The sequence below is a fragment of the Psammomys obesus genome, unplaced genomic scaffold, assembly GCF_907164565.1.
Source record: "Psammomys obesus unplaced genomic scaffold, mPsaObe1.curated_primary_1811, whole genome shotgun sequence".
Classification (NCBI taxonomy): domain Eukaryota; kingdom Metazoa; phylum Chordata; class Mammalia; order Rodentia; family Muridae; genus Psammomys; species Psammomys obesus.
Genome location: NW_026585504.1, coordinates 15,589,199 through 15,603,122, shown reverse-complemented (window position 1 = coordinate 15,603,122; position 13,924 = coordinate 15,589,199). Strand labels below are relative to the sequence as shown.

General features: G+C 48.3%; 1 protein-coding gene across 3 annotated transcripts in view; it reads right to left on the bottom strand.

Annotated features, from left to right (window-relative positions):
- The window catches only part of Pla2g4e (phospholipase A2 group IVE), a 59,024-nt gene that overhangs the window by 29,670 nt on the left and 15,430 nt on the right, over nt 1–13,924 (bottom strand). The window contains exons 1-2 of one of the 3 annotated variants that reach the window (XM_055592327.1): nt 8,172–8,267; nt 818–890 (exon numbers count right to left, since the gene is read on the bottom strand). The exons of 1 other annotated variant lie outside the window; for it this stretch is intronic. In XM_055592327.1, coding sequence (XP_055448302.1) covers nt 818–890; nt 8,172–8,267 — 169 coding nt within the window. Of the gene's footprint in view, nt 1–817; nt 891–8,171; nt 8,268–13,924 lie in introns of those variants that run through there. One more of the 3 variants, XM_055592246.1, reaches the window with a different exon arrangement.

The window sequence follows — 13,924 nt, the reverse complement described above, 5'->3', positions numbered from 1 at the left end:
TCATATCATATCATATCATATCATATCATATCATATCATATCATATCATATCATATCATATCACAGCCTAGCATAGAATATCATATCTTAGCATAGCATATATCCTGCATATCAGATATTTACATTACAATTCGTGATTCATAAGAGTATCAAAATTACAGTTACGAAGTAGCAGGGAAATTATTTTGTGGGTGGGGGTCACCACAACCTGGGGAACTGTATTAGAGGGTCACAGCGTCACGAAGGTTTCCTCTCCTCACCAGCCCGTCTCAGGCCCTCACCTACAAAGCGAGCCTCCTGTGGTGTGATCCCTGAGGCACTGGGAGAGTTGATGGTGTTCGGATACCTGGTGGCCAGCCCGCAGCAGGTGCCCCAAGGACAGAGCCCCTTCTCTTAGGATGCTGCTCCTCTGACCAGGCTTTCAAGTCCCCAGACCTGGCCACTCAGACCCTAGGACCTCTGTGTGCTTTTCTTGGCCTCTGCAGTTCCCACGGCTGTTTGCCCCGGACATAGAGCTTTCTCTCCCTAGAGAGGTCACACTTTCCTTCTAGTTTAGGCAAGCAGAGGTCTACATAAGGGGGGAACTCATTTCTTAGACAACCACCCATAACATAGGGACAGGGCATCTCTGGCCGGGGAGGGGCTGGCATGACGCTAAAGGGCCTCTCCTACTTTACCCAAACTCACCAGTGCTATACCTCAGTGACTCTGGGTCTATGGAATTCTATACAGAGAGACATGCCTGTGCTGCAGCTCGGTCCTTTCTCTATCTGAACCCCCAAACCAGGAGGGAGGAGGGGGGAGGATGGACACTTACGAATATCAGCCTGCCGGACATTTTTCATGCTAATGACTCTCACTGTCAACAGATGACATGGAGACGGCCCCTCCTGTGGATTGAAAAAAAAAAAATGGAGTCACTGCCCGCCTGTCTCACAGCAACTCCACGCTGTTCTGTCATTGTTTACTTTGGCTTGTCTTCTCTCCTATGTGCAGGCTTCCAGAGCTGAGACATGCTGCTCTTTTCATCTTTGTATCTCTATTCTGATGTGTATGTGTGTGTGTGTACTGTTTGTTAGACAGTGAATGTTCTGGCCCAAGCACAGAAGGAACATTAAGGGAGTCTCAAGATGTTTCAATTCCCTTGGCCCAATGAATAATTTCTTATTCCAGCCACACAGACACAAACTTTTCCCTTGCCCACCCAACATGGCAGCTTGTTCAGAAGGCAGGGGTGGTAGGCATCTGTGAAGCCTGGGCATCTCATGCCAGGAGCTTACTGCCACCCCGGGTCTCAGGATCCTGCTCAAGGTGTTTTGATTTCCCTTGCCTGCCAGGCCCCTTCCTCAAAGCACCCTTCCTGGCCATTGTGCTTCTCTTCTAGCAAGGCACCTGCCTTCATTTCGCCATGCCTTGCTATTAGACGTCTGTGTTGTCTTGGCTCATGTGCAATGCCTGTCTTTCACAATGACGAAAGCATAGATAATCTTCCACATGATGACTGATGGCTGTAAAATGACTCTGTCAGTATTGCTAACCCCAGGGACTGGAGCCCTCAGGTTTCTGCCTCTCCCTTCGTGCTTTACTCTAGCAGCTGGACCTGAGCCTTGCTCATTTGATGCTGATGTTTCACCTGTCTGTGTCTTGTTCCGATCACTTACTCTGGGCCAGGCCATCATGTCCCACCCACCTGAAGCCAGTAGCTGGCTTCCTGATGCCCGGCCCACTGTCTCCATCCTCTGTGAGTTGTTCATTAGCTGCGGGTCCACTTTTGTCCTCTTTCCATTCTGTTACTTTCTGTTTCCCAGATGCCCCCAAACCACACCTCTCCCGCTCTCAGAGGGTCCCTGTATCACATGTACTGCCCATAGAAGGACCATGGCTCTCTTCCTATCATCCTATTCAAGGCTCCCTGCCCCAGGCTTCAAGATTATGTTTCATTCTCCCCTCTGCTTCTGTATGGCTGGTCTTGAGGGACACGTATTCTCACCAACACATGACCCCCGCCACCATGGCATTTAGAGGGTGTCTTCCAGCTGCCTCTCTGCATAGAGGCATCATCTGTCTGTCTTCCGAGTCTTACCCAGGGTTTTTGAACAGCCACTGTGAGCCAGGACCTAGGCTAGATGCTGGAGCCTCAGGGAGGATCCAAAGTAGATTATGGGCAGAGTTAATGTTGAGGACAACAGAGCAAGCTGGCCACGAACTATCGCTGCCTACAACTGGAATGTTCTTGGTGTCAGAAGCCTCTCCACAGACAATTGCATTTCCAGACTCTGGAAAACTCTTCTGGCCTAGAGTCCTAGTCTGTTGAGGTAAGGGGCTATGCTCCTCCAGCCAGCCACCCCCCACCCTGGAGCCAACACAGTGTGAAGCTCCATGCCTCTTTTCTTCAGGTGTCTTGGATTTTTCTTTGGACTTATGCTCTTTTTGCTAAGACCTCAGACATGAAGCCCTTTACCCAAGGATGTTGCTCAGGTGTAGTCCAGTCTTTGCAACTGTCTGCTGCCAGTCTCGGGCTGAGACAAATCCTACAGACTCTCCAGCCTATCATGTCTGTGTGCGGAAGCCTGGGAGCTGGTGTCCATCCACCTCACTCGACACACAGTGCCCAGAGCTTTGAGAAGTGTTCTGTGACTTCTCTGGACAGGCCTAGTGTTTTCTCTTTAAAGAGTATTAAGGTCTGTGGAAAAGCAAAGTTTGCCGTGGAAAGAGCTGGGAGTGAGGGTCCTCAGAATAGTATCACTCAGGGCAATCTGTGTTAGCATTTTTCCATCTTCCTTCCAGACCACTCTGCGACTTCTGTCTAATCAACAGCTGAACAAGGATTCTGAGGAATCAGAGCTCCTCTGTACCTGACAGGGACATGCAATTCCAAGTTCTCTTTTGTCTCTCCAACAGTTGCCTTGAGAAGAGAACAGGAGTCAATCTAACACATGTAGGTCCAAGGATCCCTTCTATGAGTATAACTCTGAAGTCTTTGGCCAATCACTTGCCCAAACAGCATTCTGTTGTGAGCCCTGTGAGTTGGGCCAAAGGCTAAACACAATACTACCTCTTTGTGGTCTGTGGCCTGTGGCCTGCGGCAGGACTTCTCTGGGCAGTGAGCTCCTCATTTCTCATCCTGCCCTGGGCACAGCAGGTCCTGGGCCTGTCTGGCTGACTGAGGAGGCAAGCATCACTTTGCAGAAGGAGCATGTGCTCCTGGAAAGCCTCGTCCTACTCCTCACCTTCTCAGAGGGCCCTGTCTTCTACCCCTAGTGCCTGCCAGTGAGGGTGGCCATTTCTTCCTCCTGTGTCACTCTCTGCTACGAAATGACCATGGGGTCACCACAGACTGTATATATATTCTCTGGAGGTGGGCAGTGGTGGTGGTGGTGATGATGACAATAACAACGATGATGACGACAATGATGATGGCAATATGACAGCTTTTTAAAGGCAAGCTCTCATGTAGCCCAGGCTGCCCGCAAACTCTTGCCTCTACCTTTTTATGCTGGGCTAACCATGTCCAGGTCTCTGTGGATTTTCTTAACTAATTTTTTGCCACCACCTGGAGGCAGTACAGAGAGATAAGAAAAATTCAAGGGGCATGGGAAATCTGGAATCTGATTTTTGTTTGAATACGACTTGCCCTGGAATCTGATTTTTGTTTGAATACGACTGGCAAAATCAGAAGAAATTGCCTGTATGGAGTTAATTCCTGCCTCCAAGGTATCTCAAACAAGAGTGTTAGAAGCAACAACAAAAGCCCAAAAACAGCCAAAAAAAATCTACCACAGACCAGGCTTGCTTACAATAGAACAGAATGCGAGCAGCTTTGGGGTTGGTGACACCGGTCTTCCTCCAGCCCTGTGCTGAGTGACGCACCACACAAGCCTTACAATTTCATCTGTAACGGGACATCATTCAAAACGAAGAAGAGAAGTAAACCAGCTCATTATTATTATTTTTTTTTTTACCTAAGTTTTAAATTTTTTAAAATCTTTGAGCCTGATAGTAAATTACCTCCTTTAAGCAATATCACGTTAAAAGCCACACATCACTTATATGTTATGTGTGTGCATAATCACTAGAACTCTCTAGTGTTTCGAGACATGAGCTCAGGTAACCCAGGTTGGCCTTGAACTCGTTATGTAGCTCATGCTAACTTTGAACCGGCCTTCCTGCCTTCTTTCACCTCCTGAGTGCTGAGAGTTATAGGCATGGGCCACCCAACCGCTTAGGCACATTTTTCTTTTGATTTTTTTTGCGCTTAAAGTATCTCAAGTCTCTCTCCCCTCGCCTTTCCTCCCTGCCTGCCTCCCTCCCTCTTTCTCTTTCTCCATCTCTCCTCTTTACTTAGTAAACCCAACTCAGCCTCATGCTGACTTGTCCTGGAATTCTTTTCCTCATTACAAAGCTGGCCACACCGCAAGGGAGGGGCCCTCCTGGGGCACCCCTAGGCCTACAGCCCATGGCACCCTGTGGTGTCCGGCAAGGCAGCTAACCCCTGCGGAGGCAGTTATTGCTAGCTTTGCGTCACAGCCAGAGAACCTGGGACTAAGTCTTTTTATCCACAGCTCTCAGCCAGGGTCAGAGTTTGAACTCACCTCTATGCTCAGACCCAGATTCATTTCCACTGTTACCCTCTTGCCTGCGTGTCTTCCCACAGACAGGAAGCAGATGTTTCTTGCTCTCAACTCCACTGCCTTGATCTCCTCACAAGACTAATTTACAGGCCGATGTCTACTTTCCACCCCGAATTCTCATGGAGCTCTCTACCAACCCTCAAACTTGGCAATCCTTCTACAGGCTGTAGCCTTCTTGGCTGTATTTCTATATACAAGCTCCATGATCTTTTTCTTTGTGAGCACCCAGAGCACAACTTAAACATTCAAGGTCTTCACAAACATTTTTATTCGCTAACAAACACAAAGGGCACCTTGTGGTCTGCCTTACTCTTCAGATTTCATCTAGAAATTCCTTATCCTGGCTCAGCTGTCACCAACTACCTACCTCTTCTCACTTTGCTATCACAGACTCAGCTGGCTTTTTTTTCTCTTTTCTTTTCTTTCTTCTTTCTTTCTTTCTTTCTTTCTTTCTTTCTTTCTTTCTTTCTTTCTTTTAAATAACCTCTCCTGTTCCCAGAAATCCAAGAGGCAACCAACACTGAGGGTCATAGGGTTCTATGATCCAAGCAGTTCTAACAGAGCGAAGAATTCCTTTTGTTTCTTTCTTTGTTTTTATTTTTGTTTTTAGAGACAGTGTTTCCCTGTGTGGACCTCGCTGTCCTGCAACTCACTCTGCACACAAGACCGGCCTTGAACTCACAGAGATCCACCTGCCTCTGCCTCCCTAGTGCTGGGATTACAGGCCTACCAGCTAAGAATTTCTAACAGGCCACTTGACTAGCAAGTGGGGATCCTTTAAAGGGCCAGGCATACCAGATAAATCACACTACAGGGCTTAGGGGCATCCTAAGATCTAGGTGTATGACTTTGGAAGTCCCCCAGTGGTGAGTGATGCAAGCCAGTGATATCAGGACTCAAGAAGCAAAAGCAGGAAAACAAACACTCTCCCATCCCTATGCACACAAACACACGCACACATGCGCCTTTGTTTGGGAAGGAAGTACATTTTTTTGCTCCAGATATAAAAGCTTTTTATAAGTGGTATTGGATGATGAAACATTCATGGCCTCAGGGGAAGCTGATCTATGGTAAAAAGATAGACTAGAAGGGCTGGAGAGATGGCTCAGTGGTAAAGAGCACTGGCTGTTCTTCAAGAGGACCCACGTTTGATTTCCGCAGCTCACAACTGTCTGCAACTCTAGTTCCAGGGGATCTGACACCCTTTTCTGTCCGTCAGCGGTGCCGCATGCATGTGATACACAGACATACACACAGGCAAAACACCCCTACATATAAAATGAAAATATTTTTAAAGAGATGCAGTAGAACACAGCACAGTACCTATGAATTTGCTGATGGGAACCAGAGACCAGTCTGATGAAAGAGCCCAGGTATATGGGCCAAAACCTTAGAGACTTAGAGACAACCCCTACTCTGGCTGGGCCTGGGTATAAGTATGAAAGTTAAAATACTTAACTGCAGGCATGACCAAGTGCTGGGCTTTGGGGCTACATCCCTGGGGTAAAGACGGGCATACTCCTTCAGCTCAGAGGGCACTTGGCAGATCCTGGGTGAGGAGCAGGAAACACCCAGGGGCTTGGAGGGCAAGCCAGGAACTTTGGGACAAACAGCACAGAGGTTCATTCAGCCTCTGGAAGAATCAACACAGCTGTGCTGGGGAAGAGCGGGAACCGAAGCTTCTGGGAAGCCATGTGGGGGCGGGGTAGGGGGCGCGGAACCAGGATGCTCAGGCTGCAGGTATGCACGGCCCGGGGCTTCCTCCCTGGCATTGTCCTCTGACTTGATATTGTCAGGATTCTATTTTCCTTATACAACAGGAAATGTTGCCAGCTTATACAGGGACACAGGGGCATAGGAGATGGATTATCTGTTTATGCTGTCCCTCTCCCTGATTTTACAGATGTGACTCTTAGGGAGTAAAGAAGGGGGAGATACATTGCTGTCCTCTGGTATGCCAACCCAGATCTTGCCTCTGCCCCAAACCAGGTGCCTTGCATAGGGCCTTGCTTAACCCTCTGACCAGCCTCCAAAGATGACATTATCTTTGCCTTGCAGAAGAATGAATGGGTTTTAGGAAGAACACATATTACACAGGTTTGCATAACCAGAAGTGATGGAGCTAGGATGGACTCAGGACTCAGTACAAACCTACTGTCTTGCCAGGCGGGTGTGCCTTTTCATCTGGAGAGTGACTCTAGCTGTGCCAGACATGACCAGACAGTTTAATGTCAGAGGCAATAAGACCTTCAGCAACCCCTAGTGGGGTTGTCCCTAGACCCAAGGGCCCAGACGTTTTTGCTAATCAGTCAAAAGCTATTTAGTTACATTACAGAAGTGCCCCCACACACACACTCCATCTCTGCCTTAAGGATCCTGGATGACAGAGGCTGAGGAGGGTCTGACCACTAGGCTTCAGAAGTGATGGGTCCAATGCCTATCCAAGCCAGGCATCCCCTGCCTTATTTATGGCCCAGGCCCGAGTGCCTGGAGAAAGAACAGCTCCTTTCCCTGGGGCATCCCAGGGCAAGCCAGGCAGGTGAGGCCACCTTGTCTCTCCACAGCTGGGTGTAGTCACTGCTTCCATCCTAGCCCAAAGTTCTGAAGTGTCAGCGAAGGACAAGTGAGGATTAGAGGCCTCTTCTAGACACTCAAGCCTTTGGGGGGGAAACCAGGAAGCAATGTCAATCCTGTTCAAGACAGCAGGACCATCTGTCACGGTGCAACAGAGAGACCCTCCCTAGGTTCCTCAGAGAATGGCCAGTGCCTCCATCTCCCACCGTAAAGGGACGAAGCCCTCCTGGGGCTTCACTCAGTTCCTTCAGTGGTTTAGTAAGGGCTGGCCAAGGGCACTACTTTGCTTCTGACAGTCCTCTCCCTGGTATGTCTACAACCAATAGGGGAGTAGAGGGCAGCTTCCCATTGCTCAGACAGGGAAACTAAGGCAGATTTGGTCTCAAGCAGTAGCACCTTGCCAGATCCAGGGATTTTCCTGGGAGACATTGAAAGTTTGTCTAGACCCAAGAACCTTGGCCGTACATGTGCCCAAGGGGGCACCTGACAACAATGAACTGGCAACACCACCCATTCTCACACTTCAAAATGCCCCATGTCACACACTCACAAAGAACAGAAGTTCAGGATGCCCATGAGGTTAATAACCAGTCACTACCAAGACGGGCCACATGTGGATTCCCCCTGGCAGTACTAGGCATTGCCCATCTTGGATGCTTGCTTGGCTCGCCCGAGATGGCTCCAAGTTTCTGAACAAACCTTTGTAAATCTCGTGAGCATACACAGCCGTGTCATGCTTAGCCAAGAACCCTGGTCCAGACCGGGCTAAAGCCCTTCTTCTAGATGCCAAGTAGGAGCTTCCAAGCTAAACTCTAGCTATACACTGCCCGCCAGCATCTCTTGGACCGGCTCCTTCCCTTACTTAGTCCCCGGGTTCCTCATCTCCTGGTTATGCCTCCCTGGCCATCTTCCTGTGGCCTCAGCCTCCCCTCCAAACCCTCTGCCCCACCAGAACCATATTCTCACCTTCAGGGCACAGGAGGCCAAGTACCTGCCATCTTCTCCTTGGCATGGGTCTGACAGAGAGTGGGAAACCCAAGCAGGCATCTGGCTCTGAAGCATCGTGGCGGCTCTCCAGCTAGATGGTAAGATCAGGAACTTATACTCTGACTCAGAGCTCCACCCTCCTGGCCGCCCCTGGGCAGTGGCTGGGATGGCACAGGGAGGAGTTAAAGTTGGTAGACATATGTGCTGCCTGGGCCAAGGGTCTCAGGACTGAAGGAAGCACAGGTCTTCAGATCTCGAAAATGCAGAATACAGTCAGGGCTGTGGTCACTGGGGTCAGCAGTTTGCAGCTCCCAGTTGCTCAGAATGACCAGGCTATAGCCATAGGATGGTAGGAAGAACATTCTGGGCTTTTTGGCATATTTCTGCCAAGATGGAGGAAAGCCCTATCTCTTCAGTCCATGAAGATGGATGTATAGCTGCTCCTCTGGGAGGTGAATAGATGCACTACCTCAGGACCATGGCTTGATATACCAAGAGCTGTGGGCAGAGACTACTCGAGATGCAGGGACCAAAATTCAGGTCCTTCCATTGGAGGGTGAGGAAAGAAAACACCTTTTCAAGCTGTGATAAGAAGGTCCAGGCCCATGACGTCTGCAGCCTCCGGGGAGGCCTGTGAGGAGACAGCACCAGCCCCTGCTAAACTCTACCACACGGCTTGGAGGATGCTTCGTCCCGCCTCCATGATTCTTATCTTGGCCTGTGCTGGCTCACCTCTGGCTTGCCTGGATTTACACTGGGAGTTTCCTGTTTGGGCTCTTGCCGGAGGCTCAACAACCGGCTTTTCTGGCCCTAGATAGGATATATTTTGGAGCTACGGGTGAGACCTGCACACAAGGGTGGGTGGAAGGTGGTCGGCTGTATTTTCATAACCTTCCTGGATGCCTGGCCCCGAGGGAGGCTAGGACCTTTATTTAGCTTGCTGACCTCAGACCTTCTTTTGTCCCCAACCACACTGTCATGAGCATAAATACATTTCCCACATCCTTTAATAGACTTCACAAATTCAGGTAGGCTCATGCACCTAGTAAGCACTTACTGTATACATGCTACTAAACATAGAAATCTCAGGCTTAAAATTGCAGACAGTCCAGCTGGGGAACTAGATCCTTTGAAAACCCCAGCGTTTCTAAGGTCCAGGTCCTCCTAGGGTGACGGCGGTCCTAGAAGGATCGACACAAATCCCTCACATTTGGGAAGCTCTGTGGGTGACAGAATTGTAACATACAACTAGTAGCCAGCTGGAGGACACAGGGATGGGGAAGATAGATTCTGGCTAGGAAGGGATGGTGTGGTCCCAAGATAGCTTCCTGGAGGAGATGACATCAGAAGAGGGCATTAAGAATAGGATTTCAACAGCTAATGATGGGAGGGAAAGGCATCCTAGGAGAAGGAACGGAATGGACAGGAGCAGTGTATGCTGAGATATGCAAATGACTTGTATGAACTCATAGGAGATAATACAGGAGGGCGAAAGAGATGGGAACATGGGAGGTTGTGGGAGCTGGAAAGGAACAAACCTGGAAAGATAGAGTAGAGCCTGTGACCTCCTGTGGGGACGCGACGTAGGAATCACTCATGAGATGGTGGAGCAGGAGGTGCTGCTGTAGTCTGACCCCAGAAGTCCTCAAAGCAAGGTAGCCTCCCCTACTCCATTCCCTCTGCCCCTCCATCCTTTCCAGTAAGGTCTGCTAAGGGCAGCTGCCCTGCTCCAAGCCCTTCCTCATGGCTTACTACTTGATCCTCATCTGGCTACAGAAGCCCAGCTACATGCCCCATTCCCCCGCACAATCCCCAGCCATTCTGGCAATTTCCTCATCATCTACCAGGGCCTCAAGACCAGAGCCTCTACTTATCTCAGTTGGGTTAAATCAGTTGGATAGAAACAAGGGTAGGGTGGGGGGGTCCTGTGGTGGAAGTTTCTTCCTCTACACCAGGACTTCTGACCTAGTGCAGCTGACAGCCGCTCACATCGTGGATCCGGTGGACAGAGGTGTAAGCCGTCACTGTTGCCTGATGTGTACCTGCTCCTGAGCTGACTGTCCAGGAAGTTCTGGAGACAAGAAGTCATCACAGAGGGAAGGAGTCAGGATGGAGCTGAATTAAGTGGTCAGTTGTCCCTTCCGAGGACTCTGGAGAAGGTGGAGGTGAGCTTAGACATGAGTCAGGAATACAAGACAAAGAGGAATTGTCACCATGCCCAGCAAAACCTTTGTCATTTAAGTGAACTTAATATGTGATTAAAAAAAATATGTTGGGCTGGAGAGATGGCTCAGTGGTTAAGAGCACTGGCTGCTCTTCAAAGGCCTGGGGTTCAATTCCTAACACCCACATGGCAGCTCACAACTGTCTCTAACTCCAAGTTCTGACACCTTCACACATATAATGTACATAAGATAAAAAAAAATTTAAATGTCATAACAGGGTTAGAGAAATGGCTCAATAGTTAAGAGCATGTACTACTCTTGCAGAGGATCCAAGTTTGATTTCCAGTACCCACATTAGGCAGCTCACAACCACCTATAGTTCCAGCACCAGGAGCCCTTCAACTTCTTCTGAGCTCTGAGGGCACCTGTGCAAACACACAGAGACATACACATCCATTTTTTAAAGTAATATGTGTATATTTAAAAGGCCAAGCATGGCAGCACATACCTGCTATCTCGTTATCTTAGCACTGTGAGGTGCATCTCTCTTTCTCTCTCTCTCTCTCTCTCTCTCTCTCTCTCTCTCTCTCACACACACACACACACACACACACACACAACTGGCAGTGAAGATCAACAGGGAGAACACAAACTTTCTAACAGATGATATACAAACATGGTAGACTACCTGGAGTAAAAGAAAAGAACCTCACTTAGTGCCATATAAAAAGATGGGCCATAAATAAGACACATGAAACCTCAAACGTCAAACTGGGAGAAGACAGCACACGTGCTCTGGTGACAGGAAAGGATTGGTTGGTTCCTTCCTTTTCTCTCTTTAGTGCTGGGGCTTGAACTCTGCCCTCACACATGTTCAATCAGTGAGATATCTAACTCCAGATCCCAGACGAGAATTTTTCAACAAACATTTGGAAACTGTTAACCATAAAGCAAAAACATTTCTAAATCTGACTGCATAAGATTGGATTATTTCGAGCCAGGCGTAGTTCTGAACACTCGTAGTCTCATCACTTGGGAGGCGGAGGCAGCAGGATCAGAAGCTCCAGGTCGTTCTTAGATACATATGAAATTCAAGGCCAGCCTGGACTACATGAGACTCTGTCTCAAAAAACAACAAAGAAGAAAAGGGTTAAACATTTCTATGTAGTAGAAAATGTTAACTGACAATATATTTGCAGTGTGCTTGCAAAATCACCGGATGATTAATATCTGCAAAGCAGGGTCTCAGTATTCATGTTGACCAGAAAGTTACCAATTAGCCCGGGCTAGCCTCAAATTTACACTATTTCTGTCTCTGCCTTCTCCGCATGTCTGCCTTGTTTATTAACTTTTTTACTCTTTTCTCTTAAGGGTAAGTCTTTTCAAGGACTGGCCATTGCTTGTCTTGCTGTTGATTAGGAATACTTCAAGCCACAGTAGGAGATAAGAATACTTCAAGCCTCAGTAGGAGATAAGAAGACAAAGATTAGGACAGATGTCAGCAAAACAAGGTGGTTTACATTTGTATCATTTACAAAGTGATGGCCACTGGTCTACTATTTATTTTACCAGTGAAGTGCTATCACTAGCTCATATTATTATTATTAGTAGTAGTAGTAGTAATTGTTTTAGTTTTTTTGAGACAGAGTTTCTCTGTGTAGCCCTGGCTGTCTTGGACTCACTCTGTAGACCAGGCTGGCCTCGAACTCAGAGACCTGCCTCTGCCTCCTGAGTGCTGGGATTAGGGTATGTGCCACCACTGCCCAACCATTAGCTCCTTTTTAATACTGACTGGGACCCTGAGAGGATAAACAGCTCACCCTAGATCACCACGGCAGTGACAGAACTGTGACAAGTCACTCTGCCCAGCTTCTGTCTTGGCCGCCCCACACTGCTCTGGTGTGCAGCGCCTGGCTGGACAGGCTGTCTAGGGCCTTGCTTGTGCTCCTTCATTCCCTTGATACATAAGCCTTAAGGTTTGAGACAAACAACAATCACAAGCAATTCTCATGACATAAAGTAACTCATCTCTCCGGGTCACAAGAGATTTGGAAATGCCAACCATCACAGTGAATGCGTTGAGCCAGGCACGGTGGCACACCCCTGTACTACCAGCCCTGAAGAGGATTGCTACAAGTTTGAGACTAAGCTATGTAGTGAGGTCCAGGATGTCCTGGGCTACATGGTCAGACCCCCCCCTCCCCAATCTCAAAAACCAGAACAAACAAAAAAATGTTAATGTCTTGAAATGTCTCAGAACTCCTAGCTAATAAACAAGCTGTTGACTCTCAAGAGGACAGGTATCAATATGAAAAGAAAGGCCCTTTATCCCAGAGCATATATTGCCTATTTTTTTTTTCATTTTATATTTTGTTTTGTTTTGATTTTTGAGACAGGGTCTCAGTATGTAGCTCCAACTGTCCTGGAACTCACTATGTAGACCAGGCTAGTCTCCAACTCATGGAGATCCACCTGACTCTGCCTTCCAAATTAGGATATGGATGACAAGCAGCACCATCCCCAACTCCCTAAATATTTATATTTTAAATTGTGTTTGTGTGTGTGTGTGTGTGTGTGTGTGTGTGCGTGCGTGCTCTCTTCTGAGCATGCGTGTGTGGATGCCACAGGTCTGGAGGTCAGAGGACAACTTTAACTGCCAGTCTTTGCCCTCTGTCTCCTGTTATCTTCCCAGGCTCATTTCCTCAGTGTCAGCAATGCATGTGGCTCAGGAACGTTTTTCCCGCCTCCTTTGTCTTTATAACGCAGTGAAGGCCTACTCAACACCCCCCAGAGTGCTGTGTCACCGACCAACATTTCCCAATCTCATCAAGTCCCTGCTAATAAAACTTGTCACCTCCTGTCTCCATTAGATAATTAGATAATTTTTTTTTTTCTGCTCTTGACTCTCTTGTTCACCAGGCAAGATTGCTAGTAGTCTTTCGTACATGGTGATTACACCATCACTGTCTCCACAGCGAGGGGAGCCTTGTCACTGTGTGGTGGTGAAAGATTTGGCTTCTGTCACATACAAGCCACATGAACTTGAGTGAGTTCCCCCGCCCAACTCCCACTGCCAAGTTTCTCGGTCTTTGAATTGAGGGACACAATTGAGCCCCCTCATAAGGCGGTTCTCTGGGTGCTACAAAGGGCTGAGCTGGCACATGGCTGGCTACCGTGCTCAGTAGTTTTTATCAGCTTGACTGCTTTTGCAATCACCTAGCACACCCACCTCACTATTCCATGAGCTGCGGTTCCAGACTGAATAAAACAGAGAAGGCAGACCGGGCGACAACAACTCATTTTTCTCTGCTTCCAGATCATGGGCTGCCTCAGGCCCCTGCTGCCCCACCCTCGCCTCTATGAGGGACTGTGCCCTCCACCCATGAGCTGAATAAACCTTTTCCTTAAGTCACTTTAGCCGGGTGTTTTGTCATAGCGACACGAAAATTAATTAATCCGCCGACTTCGATGCATGGCTGTTGAATGGTCTGGTCCGCAATGCAGGGCAGTCAGGGCAGGAGACATCATCAAGGGTAAACGGTAAAGTCACACATAGGTGTTGGGATG